At 38.4% G+C, this 19,690-nt stretch overlaps 2 protein-coding genes across 2 annotated transcripts; both read right to left on the bottom strand.

Moving 5' to 3' along the window:
• Positions 1–1,076: 1,076 nt before the first annotated feature.
• On the bottom strand, positions 1,077–1,749 carry LOC108320078 (protein BRICK 1). The gene is made up of 2 exons (XM_017551417.2): positions 1,510–1,749; positions 1,077–1,319 (listed from the first exon to the last, which is right to left on the bottom strand). Exons 1-2 carry the CDS (start codon positions 1,640–1,642, stop codon positions 1,195–1,197), a joined length of 258 nt encoding a protein of 85 aa, XP_017406906.1. The 5' UTR covers positions 1,643–1,749; the 3' UTR covers positions 1,077–1,194.
• Positions 1,750–3,426: 1,677 nt separating this feature from the next.
• Positions 3,427–19,442, bottom strand: LOC108320077 (probable cytosolic oligopeptidase A). Its single transcript, XM_017551416.2, has 17 exons — positions 19,042–19,442; positions 18,747–18,914; positions 18,349–18,472; positions 17,813–17,889; positions 17,141–17,284; positions 16,821–17,051; positions 16,661–16,751; positions 16,227–16,348; positions 15,516–15,623; positions 15,181–15,426; positions 13,969–14,114; positions 9,526–9,643; positions 8,934–9,093; positions 8,810–8,841; positions 5,192–5,257; positions 3,787–3,858; positions 3,427–3,666 (listed from the first exon to the last, which is right to left on the bottom strand). Exons 1-17 carry the CDS (start codon positions 19,423–19,425, stop codon positions 3,583–3,585), a joined length of 2,373 nt encoding a protein of 790 aa, XP_017406905.1. The 5' UTR covers positions 19,426–19,442; the 3' UTR covers positions 3,427–3,582.
• Positions 19,443–19,690: the final 248 nt, after the last annotated feature.

Raw genomic sequence — 19,690 nt, 5'->3', positions numbered from 1 at the left:
AATGGTACTTTAAATTGTGGTGTAACTTACATCACATCTCATCCCCAAATTAGTATGTAACAATCCATTTATATGTAGACAAGAAATCCGTATTCATTCAACTAAGCTTCCTTTTCCTACAAAGTGGAAGGTATTGTTGAGAATATTTACTTAATATATTTATTATTTAAATTAGTTTTTAGGAAATATTCTAGTTTTAAAAATATCTTTTAGTTCTAAAAATTAGTAATTATTTAGATTTAGGAAATCAAGATTGGTCTATTATAAATATTTGATATTTTGTTACATTTTATATATATAGAGAGAGAGAGAGTGCATGAATAAAATAATAATAAGTTCTTCCATACAACAAATATTTCCTATATCTCTCATATATCTCATATCTCTCATATTTCCAAAACCCCGTATAATAATAACTCTCAATCAATTGATGCATTCTTTCAATTACTACATTCTTCAATTACTTACTACATCTAAGATGACTTATGCTTCAAACCTAAAGCGATTGATTATGCATTAAAAGAATGTCGCAAATGAAACTAAGGTGGCAGCATTTTATCATGTAAGCTTAAGCACTAGGCAGGTGCAATGAAAACACTCTGGCTACGATGAAAGGGACTGCAAGCCTAAGTAGATAAATTTTCTTTAAAAGCACTTATAAAGGAAAAAAAAGGAGAAAAAGAAAACGAAAATTAAAATTAACTTAATATATTAGTTGGTTTATAGAAACCTTCTTATATTAGTTTTTTTAAAAGCTGATTTTCATAACTTATTTACATACCCTATTTCGGCTAATTTAAGGTTACGAAGTTTTTTTTCTTTTTCTACTTATTCTTTTTCTATAGATGCCTCAAGAGAATTTTATCCAAACAAATATACAATGGCATTGGAATTGGCATTGGAAGGGACTAAGTTAAGAGGCATTGTGAGTTAAGTCACATGGCAAACAGGGTAAGAATCTGAGAATTGCAGCAACCCGTGCTTTTGAACTCCAACTTGCAAATAAAGCAGTGCAGTAAAATAGAGGATCACACAGTAAATAGAGAAACCAAGAGCTATAGTTACAAAACAAAGCATGACAATGATCAAACACTTCACTTTTGATTTATAAACGACTTACATATTAAGAATTGCGTTTAGATTTTACATCATAGATGGAGAGTGCTTACTGGAAAGCCGTATTACAACACAAAATCATGTGGCAAAAAGAGAAGGGTTGGCCGAGGCATTGCCCACTTGAACTTCGAGCAGTTCCAACCTGCGCTCCAACACATCCAGCTTCTCATTCAGAGACGCCAACTTGCTCTTCGTCGTAGCCTCTGAAAAACACATTAAATTTTAGAGGGGCAGAATAAAAATTCAAACTTTGAAATGCTTTTGGCGTGATTCAACGTGCTCCAACACTCATGGGATACCCAATAAGGTGAAGGACATAATGGTGATGAGGTTTCACGGATAGACAAAACGACACCGTGACGGGTAGTTTGGGAGAGAAGGAAAAGTGGGTACCAAATTGAACAAGGAAGTCGAAGAGGCGACGAACGTTGAGAGATATATGAGAGATGAATTCGCGGTTCTCCCAATCGGCCTGCACTGCGATTCCAACGTTTACTGCATTTGTTATCCCTCCCGCGCGAGCCATTCTCCTTTTCTTTCTCTTCTTCTTCAGCTCGCTTTCAGATCCAATGCTAATGCACTCTGCAGATTAAAATGCACAGTTTACTTCCTCCCCCTCTTTCACACGGCTAAGTATATATATCTACAGTTTTGTTAAATGTAGTCAATTATACATTATTTTAAATTCTATTCTCAAATTAATTATTATACAATAGACCATTTTTTTACTGTATGTTTATATTGTTTTACCAATAGTGATTGATTTTAGTGGAGACTACTAATTTATTACAAGGTGAGATTTGTCTTAGAGTACACTTTTTTTGTCCTGAGATTTCAAAATTAGGAGATAAATATTCTTGCCTGACACAATGATAAGGATAGATATGTGGATGGAAATTGAATCATAAGTTGACAAAGGTTAACTCTATTGCTTTTATGATATTAAATTATTTGTTTTTTAATTGAAATATATTTTCTATTATCCTTTTTTGACAGAGTAAAATTGATATGAAGATTTTTGTTTGCTTTCTGCAGTGGCAGAAACACAAAGTGAGTTAGTAGAAAAATGGTAATGGCAAGAAAAGGGAAAGAAATGGAGGGTTGACTTCATTATTGCCAGTGAGAGAGAAGAGAAAGTTAATGCCAAACTAACATATCCTCTTTTAGGTGGAGGTTATCATTATGAAACTTTTATGTATGATTTTTCTTTTGTTTAATTTTTGTTACAGATAAAATATGTGAATTAAATGGCAAGACTTGATGAGAATTTTTGTAATCCATTAAGACCATTATTACGCCCGCTTGTTTCAAAAGGCGAAAAGTTGGAAGAAAAAAATCAAAGAAAAACACGAGAAATAAAAAATTCTCCTAAATCATTCTCCTAAAGCATCAAGTGGATGGAGACCATTCTTCAGTTCTTCAAGTATGTAATAGTTTAAATAGGATTAATTTAGCAATAAATAATTTATGTGGTGTATCTGGTGTAATTTCATTTGAGCTTTTCGAAGCCAATTCAGTATTACTTACATTTTGATTTTGTTTAATAATTTTGCATTGAAGAAAATGGAAGATAAAAAGTTGAAAGAAAGGTTTGTTGATGGTAGATAGGGCAGCCACCTATTTGGAAGACGTGAAGGCAAGGAATGGAAGTTGTTAGAACGTAGCCTTCACATTCATCTACCAGCCACTAACAATTCTAGGCCTCTTCACTCTATTCATTCTCAAACACCATGTAATCTAATTCATTCTCAGAATCATTTAAATTTAATTTTAGATGATAAATCTTATTGCATGTTCTTGAATGTCTCTATAAACCCTTAAAGTTTCAATACTGTTTTTTCAGAAAGAGTGAATAAAGTTTGAAAACTCCCAAAGAACAATTTGTAATTTATTTTTTTGGTAAGAGGGTAAAGAAGAAAAACCTTTTCTTCCTGGGTAGATATTGTTGGTTTAAGTCGAAAAATTCTAGCAAATTTCCTTTACTACTGTAATTGACAATTATACTTTTTATTATTTTAATTGATCAAAAATTTAATTTTGTTATACATTAACCACACATAAAATTTAATAATGTTTGGTAGTTTGAAAAGATAGAAAGGAAAGTTTAAAAAATAAAAAGATCAGTCCCCCTAAAATTTTCCGATTGAAATTGGAAAGATACCAAGAGAAAAAGTGCAATTCTGTACTTCTATTGTCAGTCTTCGTACTGCTATTTTTCTTTCTACTTGTTTTTCTCACACTCTTTCGTCGACTTTTATTTCAGAAAGCGAATAAACCATAAATCATAAGGGGATGTTGTTGAAATGTAAATGGCAGAATAATCATTTTTCAAATTTAAATTCCTTTGAGTGTCGTAAAAGCAAACTCAAAAGAGTAAGAAAAACTATAAATGAAAAAAGTACGATTCCCTGTTTTTCTTTCCGTAATTGAGTCCCATTTATATTAAGTATAAAAGTGGCAACTATATCATGAAGCTGCAACTGGTAATAGGCCATTGTGCCTAAGCAATGCATCTGGTGTTGGTTCTCGGCCACGGAATTGCACAAAAACCTGCATACACCACACCACCGTTATTACATGTTCAACACATTAGGTGAACAGGAATAGTATAGCCATAATCAACAACACATTGAACTGTCTTATGACAGTCGACAAAAGAAATTGTCTTACATCCAGTGGTTCCTTGCCACCTCCAAGAGCAAGAATGGTCTCCCGGAACCTGTGCCCCGTTTCTTTAACAGCCTGTGCATATAATCAAACTCAAACATGTAAGAATCATAGGCCAAGGAGAAACAAATTTGCCCATCTAGGCTCCATGTTGAGGACTCAATGGACATCATTATTAGAAACAGTAATATTCATTTAATTCTCATCTTAATAGTTTTATAAATTGTATCTTTTAAACCCTATATTCAAAAATCATTGATTCTAATCGTAGGAACTAAAAGAGATTAAAAATAGTGTGTATAGACACTAAAATAAATTATTTTCAAGTATAGAAAATATAAAAGATATATTGTTCAACTGTAGTCACTGAATGAGTAATTTAACCTTATTATCATAAACACTAAACCATCAGTGATAGTTTGGGTTTGAGTCATATGATCACTAACTGATAAGAAAGAAGCAGGAAGGCAAGGGGAGTTGAAAAATAAATATATATACCAATACCAAGTTGCAAGTAACATGTATGACAACAAAGGTGAGCAAAATCAAGTATGGCTGAAGTATCATTTTTCAGAAAGCGGAATGATATATTTTTTCTCTTTTACAATAGAAGGGAAAGCAAAACCACAAGACAAAAAACAAAACCAGGGCAACAAAACTCAACCTTTGCATTGTATATTGTTATACACTAGAACGTAGGATAAACACTGCTAATTTGACCAGTAGTAACTTCATGAAATGTGGTTGTCCATTGTAATGCCACATCCAGAGGCATACATAAATCCATAGATGTCTCAACAGTGCTACTAGTTTAATAAATTACAAATTAAAATTCATTTTAAGATTCCATTCTCACACTATGGTCATTTGAAAAATAAGTGAAATCACTATCGTCCTCCAACTGCGGGAAGTAACATCAAAATTTCCCTTGGGACTAAATTGACGTCAAATTTCTTTAGAAGACTAAAGTCCATCTCACCAATATTTCAAGGAGCAGATTATGTCAAACCAGTCCTCTGGGGAGGAAAATGATGGCGTCCTCTTAGGGTTTGTTTGGTAAAAAAAAAAGAAATAGATTGGATAGAAATAAAAATGGCAGATGGAAATATGAGAAAAATAAGGAATAATAAGGAAAGATAGAAAGATGAATGAAAATATGTAAAAAACAGAGTAAAAAGGTTAGTTTTGGACTCCATCCTATTTTCACTCTATTTCCGTTCAACCAAACAACAATTATTTTCACACTCCCTATTTCCACTTTCTTCCTCCTATTCTCATACTACTAATCAGGAGTATTAAACATGGAAAGGATTTTGTTCATTAAAGACAAAGGCAAGTCCATAAACAGTAAAGTGCAACAATATTAACAGTATAGGTCCTCCATCCCGCACAGAAAAAAGAAACGTACCTTGTCATTATCCAATCCAGCATCCTCAAATGCTGAGAAAGCATCTGCAGACAGCACCTCAGCCCACTGCATAACAGACAAATTTACCATAAGAAACAAATAGCTCTGTCTCCATTCATTGGAGGACAGGGATATTTCTATAGGGGAAAAGGGAGTCTACCACAATCATAAAAGAAAAGGAGTAGAAAAATGATAGGTTCTTTTAATCAAGAACCTATGAATAGCACTAGAAACACAACACATAATAGGTACTCGGAATTATACAGCCTCCTTTTATTGAAAAGAATCAACAAGAATGGTGTTACAACGTAACCCGAGAGCTTAACCTCTCTCCAAAGAACTACAACAGTTCTCGCAAAACAATAATACTCCAAAACTGTCCTCTCACCAACCAAGCCACCCCTTTTATACTGACTTTCCTAACTGCCTTGGCAGTTAGGCTGGGTAACGTTTCTCCTTCTACTATATACAATTAGTTCCCTAACATTACTCCCCTTCCCCCAACAACCTTGTCCCCAAGGTTGAATACCGGAAACTGCTCTTTTTTAGTCGCCCCGTCTTCCCACGGTTGCCGCCCTCTTGTCCCCTTCTTGCCAATCTAACAACACCTGAGGTATTTCTTCTTACTCCAGCTGCCTTGTCCTTCTGTCAAAAATCCTTACCGGCCAAAACATGGGTCGGTAGGCTTGTAATTCAGCTGGAAGTCCCTCTCAACCCTCTTCTCACCCACAGCCTTCTTTAGTTGGGGAACGTGAAATATTGGGTGTATTCTTGCTGCCTCGGGTAATTGTAAACGAAAAGCTACTTTCCCCATCTGCTGTACCCATGCAGGGAGCTTCAATCAATTGGCCCAACACATCACCGCCTGTCCCCTGCTCCACTACGCACATTTCCCAAAACTGAAACCATGACTCAGCGTCCATTATTTTTGTAAATACGTCTGTGTCACCCAGCTGTCCTGCCAAGGCTGGGTCACTGCAGATTTTCTTCTTCTCTCCATCCACCACATACAGCATAGACATTTCTTTCCAGTTAATAACCACCTCACCCAGTTTTGCCAACCATGCAATACCCAATATTAAATCCACTCCACCGAGATCAAACACATGCATGCCCTCCTCTACCTTCACATTACCCAGCTTCAATCCCACCTTTTCACATCGCCCCCGAGTCCACTTCTTACACCCGTCACCCAAACTCACCGCGTATGTGGCCGTTTCTGTTACCGGAAGCCTCAGTTCCTCCACCACCTTCCGGCTAATGAAATTGTGGCTGGCCCCACTATCAATTAGGACTACCACTCTTCTCTCCCCTATCAACCCGGTCAACTTCAGGGTCTTGGAAGGCGTCAGCCCCTCCGCCGAACATGCCGACAGCTCCAGGGCTTTTGCTTCCAGGTTAAAGTTTTCCTCCCATTCCTCCTCCTCGTCTTCCGCTAGTAACAGGACCCTTAAGCTCTTCTCCCCACATCGATGACCCGGAGCGAATGGTCCACCGCATCGGAAACACCTTCCTTCTTCCCGCCTCTTCAGAAACTCTGGATAAGGTAAGTTTCTGACCATTCTTCCCCTGTTATCGCCTCCCGATGTGGTAACATCCATCTTTCCCTCCTCATCCTTCATTCTAATGGTAAGGCCGTTCGACCAAGTACTGAGAGGTTGTTTGGACTGTAAGACCGTTCGGCCTTTGAATCTAATTGTAAGACCGTTCGGCCAATGACTAGGAGACCGTTTTGAGTGTAAAACCGTTCGGCATTTTACTGTAGCTATAAGACCGTTCAGTTCCTCCCGTCCTCTTCCATTCTGGTCCGTCAGTCCTCTCCCGTGCGAATCCGGCAATCCTCTCCCGTTGGCTTCCCGACGTCCTCTCCCGTTCGGTTCTGTTAGTCCTCTCCCGTTCGGTTCTGTTAGTCCCCTCACGTTCGGTTCTGGTCTTCTCACGTTCGGATCCAACAGTCCTTCTACCGTTCGGCTCAATTCCCACTATCTTTATACCGTTCGGCTCTCTTCCCACTATATTTATACCGTTCGGCTCTTTATCTATCGAACCATGCAGCTCCATCGCTTTTGGCTGAATAGGGCCACCAGCCGAGAGAGTGGACAACTCCGTCTGCTTCAGGTCTAATTCTATCTCGGACCTCGGCAACCTCACCTGGGATATTGCGCTTGACCTCAGACCACTCGACAACCCTCGATTGGCCTATGTTATAGCGATCGGCCTCGCACTGTGTCCACTAACCGCTCATTCGTCTCCAAGACGATTGGTCTTCTATGTCCTCGGACCGCTTGGCAAATCTCGATCGGCTTGAGTTATAGCGATCGGCCTCGGACTGTGTCCACTGACCGCTTGTTCGTCCCCATGTCGACTGGTCTTCTATTTCGTCTGACTGCTCGGCAGCTCTTGATCTGCCTGTGTTATAGCGATCGGCCTCGGACTGTTCGGCTAATCCCGCTCGGTCTGGTCTACAGTACTTGGCCTCGTACCGCTCGGTAACCGCTTCTCGCGTTCGTCCCCCAGATGACTTGTCTTCTATTCCACTCCCTTTTCTTACCTTTTCGCCTCCCTGCACATACTCTTCCCCTGTCGTTACGTGTTTCGATGCCGCCAAACGCTCAACAATGGTTCCAAACCTTATCACCAGGGCCTCCTTCAAGCCATCCCAGGAACGGTTCTTGGCTTTCTCCTTCCAGGCTCTGAACCAGTAGCCTGCGCTGCCCTCCATGCTTAAGTCCGCGAACTGCACTTTCTCCTCCTCCGCTACTCCTTGAAGCTCGAAAACCCTCTCCGCCCTATTGATCCAGTTTAACGGGTCCAACCCTTCGAAAGCGGTTAATTCACCCCTTTTCCGCCATTGATTTTGCACCTCCTGGTGATCGCCACAGTGATTGTGGGTTTGGGTCCCACCGTAATCGCCACCCACTCTCCCTCCAATATCCTCCTTGCACCGTCGCTGGTTCCCTTTGATGTAAGCCTGACTTCCACCTGATTGTTCGTCGTTGTTGTGAGCCCGCGCCCCCATCATCCTCATTATTTCTTGCAAATCTTGGCGTATTGCAGCATAATTTTGGCGTATTGCAGCATAATTTTGGCGTATTGCTGCATAATCTGGTCGTAGCTCCCCTATCTGCGCCTTCATTCTATCAACCGCAATTTCCTTCACCCGCACACGATTCCGGTGGCGTCTCAATCCGGCAGTTTCTCGATTACTTCTTGATCCTTCACCCCCACTCCGATCCGGCAGGTCGGACCAAATGATAGGTTCTTTTAATCAAGAACCTATGAATAGCACTAGAAACACAATACAAAACAGGTACTCGGAATTATACAGCCTCCTTTTATTGAAAAGAATCAACAAGAATGGTGTTACAACGTAACTCGAGAGCTTAACCTCTCTCCAAAGAACTACAAGAGTTCTCGCAAAACAATAATACTCCAAAACTGTCCTCTCACCAACCAAGCCACCCCTTTTATACTGACTTTCCTAACTGCCTTGTCAGTTAGGCTGGGTAACGTTTCTCCTTCTACTATATACAATTAGTTCCCTAACAAAAACACATTCAAAAGAGATCCTCAAGACATAAGAAATGTTAATCAACATTAAAGCAATGCGGAATATACCTTGTAGCTATAGTATCCAGCTGCATATCCACCTAACAAATGGAAACCCCAAAAATCATTTTTTTTGTTGTTGAGACACTTGCATAATTACCAACTACATAGAGAAACAAGAAGTGCAGCAAACCTGCAAATATATGGCTAAAGCTGCAAAGGAACCTGTCCTCTGGTAATGGAGGAATCACTTGAGTTTTCTCAGAAACTCTGCGGTCAACATCATAGATGGACTCGGGTCCCCCAGGAACATATTTTGTATGAAGTTCCAGATCTAGACTTGCGAATTTTAACTGCACATTATATTTATAGACAGATTAGAAGACATCATGGGAAAATGCATATTTTAACGATACAAGAAACTAAGGACACAATTAGCATTGATAAATAAAATACTAGGATCAATTAACAGAATATTTAAGCCAGACAGAAAAGTCAATATAGTAAAGCCATGGTGCAGATTTTACTTTTTCGGGATGCAGGGTTGCCAAAGCACTATATTTATGTAAACGAATATGGAATAAGGGATGGGAGGTCCCAAATGAACCTATACTGAGTCAGACCACTTTTAGACCACCAAACCCACATGAACAAACTAGTTACCACATAATAAAGTTCTGAATTAGAAATGAAGTAGTTCAGCTTTGATTGAAAAGTTAAGGAGAGTAACATCCGCAACTTCAAAATTGCAGAAAGGAATAACCAACCATTACATTCACACTGACCTGTCGAAGACTTAGAGAGCCAGCTCGAAAAGTCCTAGCAGCAACAAGCTTCAAATATACTTCTTCAGGAAGACTCTCACCAGTTTCAAAATGCTTTGCAATGCCCATTAATGTTTCTCTATAGTAAAAAAGAAATATCATAAACACAAAATACCTGATGTTTTTTTATTCAAAAACTATAATGTTAATTTTGCAAGACTTGAACTCGAACAGTCTAGTCATATCATACAGCTCTTCCATTAACTGCTTTGATGATAACAAATAAGATTAATTGAGGTACTAATGTTTGATTAAGATATATTAAAGTTACAAGATACACAAGAATTCACCAATTTAATTAATTGCAAACAGAACTTCATGTGTTATTTGACTTTTTATGCTCAAGAACAGCAGACAACAGTTACAAGCATGAACATTCTGTAAAAGGCGAAACTCAGTTGCATGAAGAACAAGAACTGTCAAAATAAACTATCTTTTTCATGCAAAAGAACTTCAAAAGTTGTGTGTATACAGATGTAAAAAGCTAGCTGTTTACTCAACCTTGTAGACTTGAAGAAAAAAAAATTGTAATATTCGTCACCAAGTGAGATTCTCATAAGGAGTGTGATAGGGGTTAGAAAGTGCCTTAGCAGTTAGAAAAAGGCGGGAAGTATGGGTATAAAAGGAATAGCGCATTATACTGTGATTAGACAGAAAAATCATATACTTTGTATAGACCGGTGTCAACACCTGGTGAAAGGGGTTAGGCCCTCGTCTTACACATGTTCTCTTTATTCATTTCATAGAATAATATACCCATTATTTGATTCTTTCTTTTGTGCGAGATGCGTATCAGTGAGCGAGAGATACGGTTGGATTCCTAACAAAGTGGGCCGACCTGCCGGATCCTTGTGGAGAGAGATCGGAGAAATGAAGGGAAGAAACAAAGGACCCCTAACATGGTGGAGAACCAGCTCGAAGTGATAGAAATTGTAGTAGATGGATTGAAGGCTGAAAACGTGGCGATAAGACAAGATTCAGCGGCCATTCGCCAAGATCTTCAGGAAATCATGCAGATGTTGGGAAATCGCAATCGTGACCACGAAGGTGGATCGGATGGGAGTCAAGCATCCGTGAACGGCAACCGGAGGACGAGGCGAGAGGGTGAGAATGGAGGACTCGAGACGGATCGAACGGAGGGACAATTCAATTGGAGAAAGAAGGTGGAACTTCCCGTATTTGAAGGAGTGGATCCTCTGAACTGGATCAACCGGGCGGAGCATTTCTTCAAATTACAGGGAGTGACAGAGGAAGAGAAGGTTAGAATCGCATATGTCAGCATGGAAGGGAGCGCTGGCTATTGGTATCGATTCTGGCGAGAAAAGGCGAAAAACCGCACTTGGGAAGGGCTGAAATGTGCGATGATCAGAAGATTTGGGGAAAGGAACTGGGGCTCGATCTTGGAAAGGTTAGTGACAAACCGTCAGACTGGAACGGTTGAGGAGTACATTCGAGACTTCGAAATTTTGGTAGGGCAAACGAGCGGGGTGACGGACGAACAACTTCTAGGCTATTTCCTCGGGGGTTTACAGGATGACATGAGGAGTCGAGTGCGACCGCATGATCCGCAAGAATTATTGACGGCGATGCAAATCACGAGAGATGTGGAGGTCCTACCGAGAGGGGCGGAGACCTGGGGTGGAGGCGCGAATCGACCACAGGTATCGGGGCGACAAACGTCGGGGACGATAACACGAGTGGAACCGATGCGCAATCAGGAGGGGCGGACAACCAGCACAGAGAGCGTAGGTTCTGGGGAAGAGAAGGCAACTCAGGGAATGCTGCTGGGAGGGGTGCGAGTAGGGATGGCAACGGGTCGGGTCGGGCACGGATAGTGCCTACCCGCAACCCGACCCGACAAAAAAAATCCACCGGCTACCCGCACGGATACCCGCTTAAAAAATATCCGCGGGTATTTTAAAACCCGCGGATACCCGCAAATATTAAAAAAATATATATTTTAGTAAATTATTAAAATAAAATTTAAATAGAATTACAAAAAATATATAAAATATAATATAAATTAAATTAAATATAAATTTAAATTAAATTTTAATTAAATTTAATCTTGTAAAATATAAATTAATGTTAATTTTAATTAAATTTAACTTAATAAAATATAAATCAAATTTTTATTTTTATTTTTTGCGGGTAGCAGGTATCCACGGGTACGGATAGTATAATACCCGCACCCGACCCGTTTATAAGCAGGTATTAAAAAATCCTCTACCCGCGGGTTGCGGGTAGTAAATATCCGCGGATATCAACTATTCGTCGCGGATTTTATCCGCGGATATCCGCGGGTGCGGATTTTTTTGCCATCCCTAGGTGCGAGTGCTACGGGGAACAACACCATGGGAAGAGGAGTGTGAAACCTTCCCTATCATGAGTATCTCAAGAGACGGGAAGAAGGACGTTGTTTCAAGTGTGGGGGGCAGTTTGGCCTTCGTCACCATTGTCCGGAACCCATCTTGAGGTGATGATTTTGGGTGAGGATGAGGAGGAAGACCCTGGAGAAACAGAGGTAGAGGTGGAGTACAAGCGGCTAGAGTTATCTTTCTTTTCTGCAAGAGGTTTGACCCAACCGAGAACCATGAAACTTCAAGGGAGTGTGGGAGACAGGGTGGTGTTGATCATGGTTGACAGTGGCGCTAGCCACAACTTTATATCCAAAGTGTTGGTTGAAGAGCTTCATTTGGAGGTGGATAAAGGCCAGACTCATCCAGTCTGTTTGGGGGATGGACAGAGGAAACAGACCCAAGGCTGTTGCAGAGGGGTAGTATTACAAATGGGAGCAATCGAAGTTACAGAGCAATATTATGTCTTCGATTCAGGAGGTGTAGACTTGATCCTAGGGGTGGAATGGTTGGCTAAGTTGGGGGAAGTAGTAACTAACTGGGGCAACTTAACCATGACATTCCAACAAGGAGGACAGGAAGTGACGATCAGAGGGGACCCGACTTTGGCTCGGGAAATAATATCACCAGAAGCACTGCTCAAAATCACTGAGGACAATTGCAGTGATATGGGGTTTAAGACAAATGGAAATACTTGGCAAAGAAGGGAAGAAACAAGAGCTGACGGAGGAACATGGGAGTGAGCTGGAGAAGGTGCTGGAAAAATATCAGCAGGTGTTTCAGGAGCCCCAAGGTTTACCTCCAGGGCGTGAGAGGGAGCTACCAGCTGATATGCATATGGAGGGACCGACTTGTTGGCCAATAAGTATTTTGAATAGAAGACAACAGCAGCTAAAAGAGGAGATAAGAGAGCAAGTGCTGATAGAATGGAATGAAGGAGGGGTGGATGGAGCGACATGGGAAGACAAAATTACAATCCAAGAGCAGTTTCCGGAATTCAACCTTAGGAACAAGGTTGATCTTCGGGATGGGGTAATGTTAGGGGTTAGAAAGTGCCTTAGCAGTTAGAAAAAGGCGGAAAGTATGGGTATAAAAGGAATAGCGCAATATACTGTGATTAGACAGAAAAATCATATACTTTGTATAGACCGGTGTCAACACCTGGTGAGAGGGGTTAGGCCCTCGTCTTACACATGTTCTCTTTATTCATTTCATAGAATAATATACCCATTATTTGATTCTTCCTGTTGTGCGAGAGTGCGTATCAGTGAGCGAGAGATATGGTTAGGATCCTATTCTCGGATTCCTAACAAAGTGTTTATTTGTATATCCTCCCTAAAGGAACTTTTCCTATAAATTTCATTCAAACATATCTTTGTTCATAGCAAAGAGTGATAACTAAAGAGTACTCGTGAAAGGCAGAAACAGCTTACTGTTGAAGTATACTAGACATTCTTAATCTTAAAGAGATTAAGAATTTTTTCAGGAGTGACCTGGTGTATTCATGTAAGCCAACAGTAAAGAATACTTGTTATAATCAATTTGATGAGAATAGTGAAACCTTTCAAGAGTTACTAAAAGAAAAACTAGATGTAAATCAGGTTGAGTGTGAAAATCGTTTTTATGGAAAGGTTTTTAAAAGCATGCACGTTTGTCTATTAGACAGATTTCTAGTAGCTACTGTTGTTTCAAATTTATGAACAGAGAGTACCACTGATAAAGGGATTGGCTCAAAACAAAAAGCCTAAGAATGCAAAGCATAAAGGTGAAATGAAAAGCAGTTGAAATGTTGAATTTAAAAGCAAGAACAAGCAATGTTGATGTGGATAATGGATAGTTGGAAAGAATCAATTTTCCAGCACATGTGGCAAAAGTTATTCAGAAGACATTGATAAAAAAGAGAATCAAGCATATAATAATAATAATTATATACAGTTGGGAATAACACCAAGAAGTTCTTTCTTAACTCTCGTTATGAAAAAAGGAAGGTCAAGAGTAACATCCGACCAAGACAAGGGTATAACCTCACATGGACATATTTACTTACCTGTGGTAACACCAGTTTTCCATGAACTGAGAAGGTAATTCAACAGCATCCCACTCTATTCCTCTAATACCAGCAACCAGACCCTCATCTTGTTTGGTAAGCATATGCTGAAGTGCATGACCAAATTCATGGAAGACAGTTTCCACCTAAGAAAAAGAAAAAGATAGTTTAAACCACACGATGTTGTAGATAGGTGAATAGATTAGTAACTGCCGCCGATTCTATACACAAAAAATTCTATGCAAAATATGACCTGTTTGGACAAACTTATCATAAGCACTGCTACAAAACAAAAATAAGAAAAAAATGAGATGAACTCCTTCATAAGCTAAAAATAGCTAATTCACAAATTGAAATAAGAATTTAGAAAAACTATATGATAGACTTTAACAAATTAATTTATAAATACTTTAATTTTAACTTACAGAGAAATTCATTTCAATTTTTTTCTTTTTCTTTTCTTTCTCAGATGTACATAGAAATTTGTTCAAACATATATTGTATCTCAGTTTATATTTTGTTAGGCCAAATTTTAATAATTTTTAATTTACTTGTATCGTTTCAGTTGGGTAGTTAACAAAAATATGCCAAAACCAACTCAACCTAACCCAATTCTAAACTATCCAATCAGGTCATTTTCCCCCTAAACCTCACTTGTATGCAGCCCACAATATGAATCAGGTATCAAGTTGTTGAGTTCGGAACATATTGGGGGTTTTCTCAAACTAACCTTTAGCTAAGGGGTCTTGCAGCCATTCTATATTATTATTATAAGCAGCCATCTGGTGCAACTACTGCTTAGTTTAACAATTGGCAGAAACATGAGAGCCTTGAAAAGTTTAGACTTAGTATTGCTTTATCTTTGTCCACCATATCAAATCAAACAAGATGTTTCAAGATTTTCCTTTAAATTTTACGAATTTAGTATGGACGGGAAATATTCTGTTTTCCATTACATACTAATTTATGAATATTTTGATTGCACTGCCATCAAGATACAGTGTAGATTTTTAAATTTTATTTGACATTGTTAGCATAAGTAGTAGTGACTTGTGTCCCTTAATTACTTAATTAAGTGACCCAAAGTCCGAATCTTGGATACGGAATAAATAGGGCTGAGGGCTTCCAAAGTAAGCCTTGTTTAGCACAGAATTATTTTGTGAAAAAAAAAAAGTTATAAAATTGACAGACACAACATAAAATTGAGGTTACCTCACGGAATGTCATTAGACTTGGCTTGTTTCCTACTGGAGGAGTTTGATTGCACACCATGTGAGCAACGGGCAACCTTGCTGAGGTACCATCACGTGATAATACACGACTCCGAGCAAAGACTTCATCCATCCATGCACCTTGTCTTTTTTCTGCAGGACGACTATAAGGATCAAAATAAAAATACGCAATTGGCCTACCAGAAGAATCCTTAACACGGAAGAACTTGACATCATTATTCCAGACCTGAATAACAATAATAACGTGTCAGGAAGTTTAAAATAGGTGCTCTCCGTACAAGAATCATAGCTAAACAAAAAAAGAACCTAGTTTACCGGAGCTACACCATCAGCTGGTTCAATTTCAATGCCAAAAAGTGAGTTTGCAAGTTTAAAGAGACCGTCCATAACCTTCGGCAGAGAGAAAAAGGGACGCAGCTCTTCCTATGACATACAGAAGCAGAAGCATGAGCATTTCCAACTCCAATAAAATGTTTACAATAAAAATACGACATACAATTGAAAGTAATTAAATCTTGTTGAAACAGCAGGTACACTAGTCAATGGTGTGAACCAGTATTAGCAAACCATAAACTGTAATTAGAGGGTAGGACTGTGAGAAGAATAAACGCTTCTTGGCAATTGACATGAATACAAATAATAGCTTCGATAATTTAAAATGTGCAATGAGCCTAACTGTGAAATATGAAACTTTAAACAATCTAAATATTTTAAAACAAACATCAATGGATAATTTACAACAGTCAAATATTTTGCAGGCCGATGATATATTCTTGTTACTTTACCATAGGAAAAAAGCATTCAAACTTATTGTAAATCATAACAATTCAACAGCTAATAATAAAATAGTTGTATAAAAAGTATTGATTCCATGAGTAATTCCATACATGAACAATGTATTTGATACTAAATAATGAAGATCTTTCTTCTAATCGTTCTATATTTCTTAATTCTCTAATGTAACATTCTTAATTTATTTATTTTTTGTCTTTCTAAACCATAACTGAGATAGTGCAATAGAGAAACCTCATTAATATCATATTTTGACTCGCGTAGCCTCTCACTCCAAAAGGTAATGTCCCAATGAGTCAAATCACTAGCTTCTAATGCATCCTGACTTTTGGAGAATTCCTTAAGGTCTTCAATATCTGCAAAGAAAGATGCAACACCTAACTTATTTCATGATTGAAGGAAGAGACACATCTATATAAAAAAACAAATTTTAAATAGACAATACAGTCTCCCATGGTGCATATATGTCAGAACTATCATGAGTTGGCCATTTAGAATCCTTCCAAAACAACATCTACTTTTTGCTATTTTAGAATATTCAACGACAATGAAATGCTAATTCTAGAAAGCTTAAATGCAATGCATTATCCTCATGAATATATAATAAAAGGATATACAACTCAAAGTCTTATACAAACACAATCACAAACACATTTTATACACACTACCTTGCACTGCAGGATCCCAGGAAGCTCTGCGAAGCTTTTCAAGAAGTTCTTCGGCTTTATCAACAGTTGCCATTTTGGTTGCCATGCTAACCTGATATATGATTTATACATAAGCAACCTACAACTGGGTTGTGTTCATAATATGGCACATGAATCATACCTCAGCATAGTTATTGTAGTTGAGAAGTTTGGCCTTTTCCAACCTTAGCTTTAAAATTTGATTTATTATTTCTGTATTATCCAAATCTCCAGTAGATGCCCGTGATACATATGCACGATATATCTCCTCACGCAAAGATCGGTCGCGAGCATGTTGCATAACAGCAATAAAACTAGGGGCATCCAATGTAATTACCCATGGCCCATTCTCAGCAGTGGCATTTTCATGCCCCTGCATTTGCCCATTAAGTAATCAAAACTCAAAAACATAGCTGATTGTCACAACTTGAGAATAATACAAAACATGTAAGATATATATACCTTGGTTACTGCACTTTGTGCAGCCAACCCAAGTGCAGTAGCAGGTAATCCTTCAATTTCCTTCTTATCAGTGATTAGTTTTTCAAACTTCTTTGTTGCATCTAGAACATTCTCCCCAAACTTTTGTGATAACTTTTCCAGTTCCTATGGATAAAATCCAGAGAGAAAATAAAATTATAACTAAAAGAAAAGCACCAGTGCATGAAATATTGTTAAATTATGAAGTCTGGTCACTATGCTTTTGGAATTTGAGCACACAAAAAGAATTATTTAATCAAAAATTTATTACTTGGTTTAATTTGGAGTTGGGATATTAAGAAAAATCCTCCACTCTTCTCAATTTCCAAAAATATGTACTGCTAATAAAATTTGGATTACTAAGTACTGTTCAAAATCCATATACTGCATTTGGATCTTTCTCAATTTTCAAAGTTCATGTTGCCTATTATGTTATTTGTCACTCACATTTTCATAATATGTATAATTAAGATTTCATTTCTACCCTTGACTGAGAACAGGATAGGCCTGGTTGCTTCCACAGAATAGAGAACAAAGATCAAGATATAACCAGATTAGAAAACCTAGTAGATAATCCTAAACGATGGGAATCAAATGGCATGTGTGACTAAAAGATATAGTTTACAATTTTGTTTAGTAGTTAAAATAGCACACCTGTTCAATTTTGTTAAAACTTTCTCTTTTATCATCTTCAAGGGAAACTCCATTCAAAACCGCCTCCTTTATTTGGCCTGCAAAGACACACATTCTTTTATTAGTTAAATGTAAAATGATGGGCTCAAAATAATACATGTTTAAAATTGAGAGATCAGTGAATGGAACAACATTCTGAGATTTAGCATGGCCTAGAGTATAGATTATACAAGGTATTCAACTACGTGTAAGACAGACAATGTCACACAGATATTACATATCACAAATCAAACACTAAAGAGAAGACGGCGACAACTCTTTCGCACCAAAAAAGCTCAGCATCAAATTGGAGACTAAGTAGACTCAGAAGTCAGAAAATTTTGCACCAACTTCACACCCTGCGTCTTTCACCTTATTAGATGAAAGTCTATAAGCTGAAAAGAAGTATTAGGATACAGACAGCAATTTCAAGCAACTTTTACCGTAAAAGCATGGCAGTACTGAAACAAAATCACATCACAACAACAACATATCAATAAGATATCACAATAACTTACTTTCAACAATGCGCTTACGAGCATCACTAAGTGTCTGCCAATCAGGAGACTCTCGAATGGCTTTGAACGCATTATAAATAGGCTTGCTTTGACCCAGTCTAAGCTGAAACTTAACCTTCTCTGCCTGCAAACAGAAAGCAATCCACCAATCCTCGTTAGCACACCAAAGCTACTGTTTTCATTTTCCAAATATAAAAAGCTGAATAGCATATTCTAACATGGCTCATGTGTTATAAGCCAACCAAACAAAACATACTAAATCTACAAAATTGTTACACTACAACCCGACAGTATAAAAAACAATTATACTAATACAAAAACAAAACAGAATATAAAATACCCAAATACGTATTAAAAAAAGCACCCAATTTATTTATTTTTCAATTTAAAAGCAATACCTGCACATCTTCAATAGCAGAACGTAACTCAGAACTATCCTTAACAGCCTTTAGATGATTGACCATGCCCCAAACAACAGATAACCGATCAACTATCTTCTCCAACGGTTCCACCAACTTTGGCCACGACGGTTCCACATTTCGTTCCAGATCTTCCAATTCACGTTCCTATCAAAAACCCGAAAAACCCCATCATGCAAACCAGCCCCAAAAACCCGAATCAGCCCCGACCCATTTCCCGAATCCCGACGGAGAATCCAAAATGAGAGAAAAGTATCGAACTTGTTATAATTACCAGCTCGCCGAGGAGAGCGCGAATTCCGGGTCGCACGTGCTTGGGCTCGACGACATCGAAGGGTGGGAAGTCGAAGTTTTGCAGAAGAGGGTTGTCTTCGATGACGCCGTTGGGTGAAGAAGCAGCCATGAAGGGAGAAGAAGAAAAAGAAGAAGAAGCGCGAAGAGGAGAAGTAGACTTGTGGAGTCTATGGAGGCAGAAGGAGAATGAGGAAGACCAGAGAGGACAAGGATGGGATTTGGGGAATTGTTTGAGGTTTGAAATGGAACAAGAAGTGCGGGTTAGGAGTAATGGGGGAATGGAACGAGAGAAAGTAAGGGAGAGACGTGTTGCCATGAGCACGTTTGCTATAAGAAGGGTGCCTAATAGACTTGTGCGTCTCATTTTGAGAGTTTCTGTATACAATGATTTTTGTGTCCAGGTTCGTCAAAAAAATCTAGTATGGAACACTTTTGTTTGTATTTACTTTCCTATTTCCTATTTCGTATTTTACTTTTATTCTTGTAGTTCAATTCTGTTTCACATCCAACTCTTATTCAGAGCACCTTAACCGGTGTCAGTAAATTTGTCAAACCACTTACGACAGTTACTTTTGGTTGGTTTTGCTTTTGATATTTGTGTCCTGTTATGATTCGATGTAGGTGTTGAT

The sequence above is a fragment of the Vigna angularis genome, chromosome 10, assembly GCF_016808095.1.
Source record: "Vigna angularis cultivar LongXiaoDou No.4 chromosome 10, ASM1680809v1, whole genome shotgun sequence".
Classification (NCBI taxonomy): Eukaryota; Viridiplantae; Streptophyta; class Magnoliopsida; order Fabales; family Fabaceae; genus Vigna; species Vigna angularis.
Note: the sequence above shows the minus strand (reverse complement) of the source record. Positions and strands in the feature narration are given on the sequence as shown.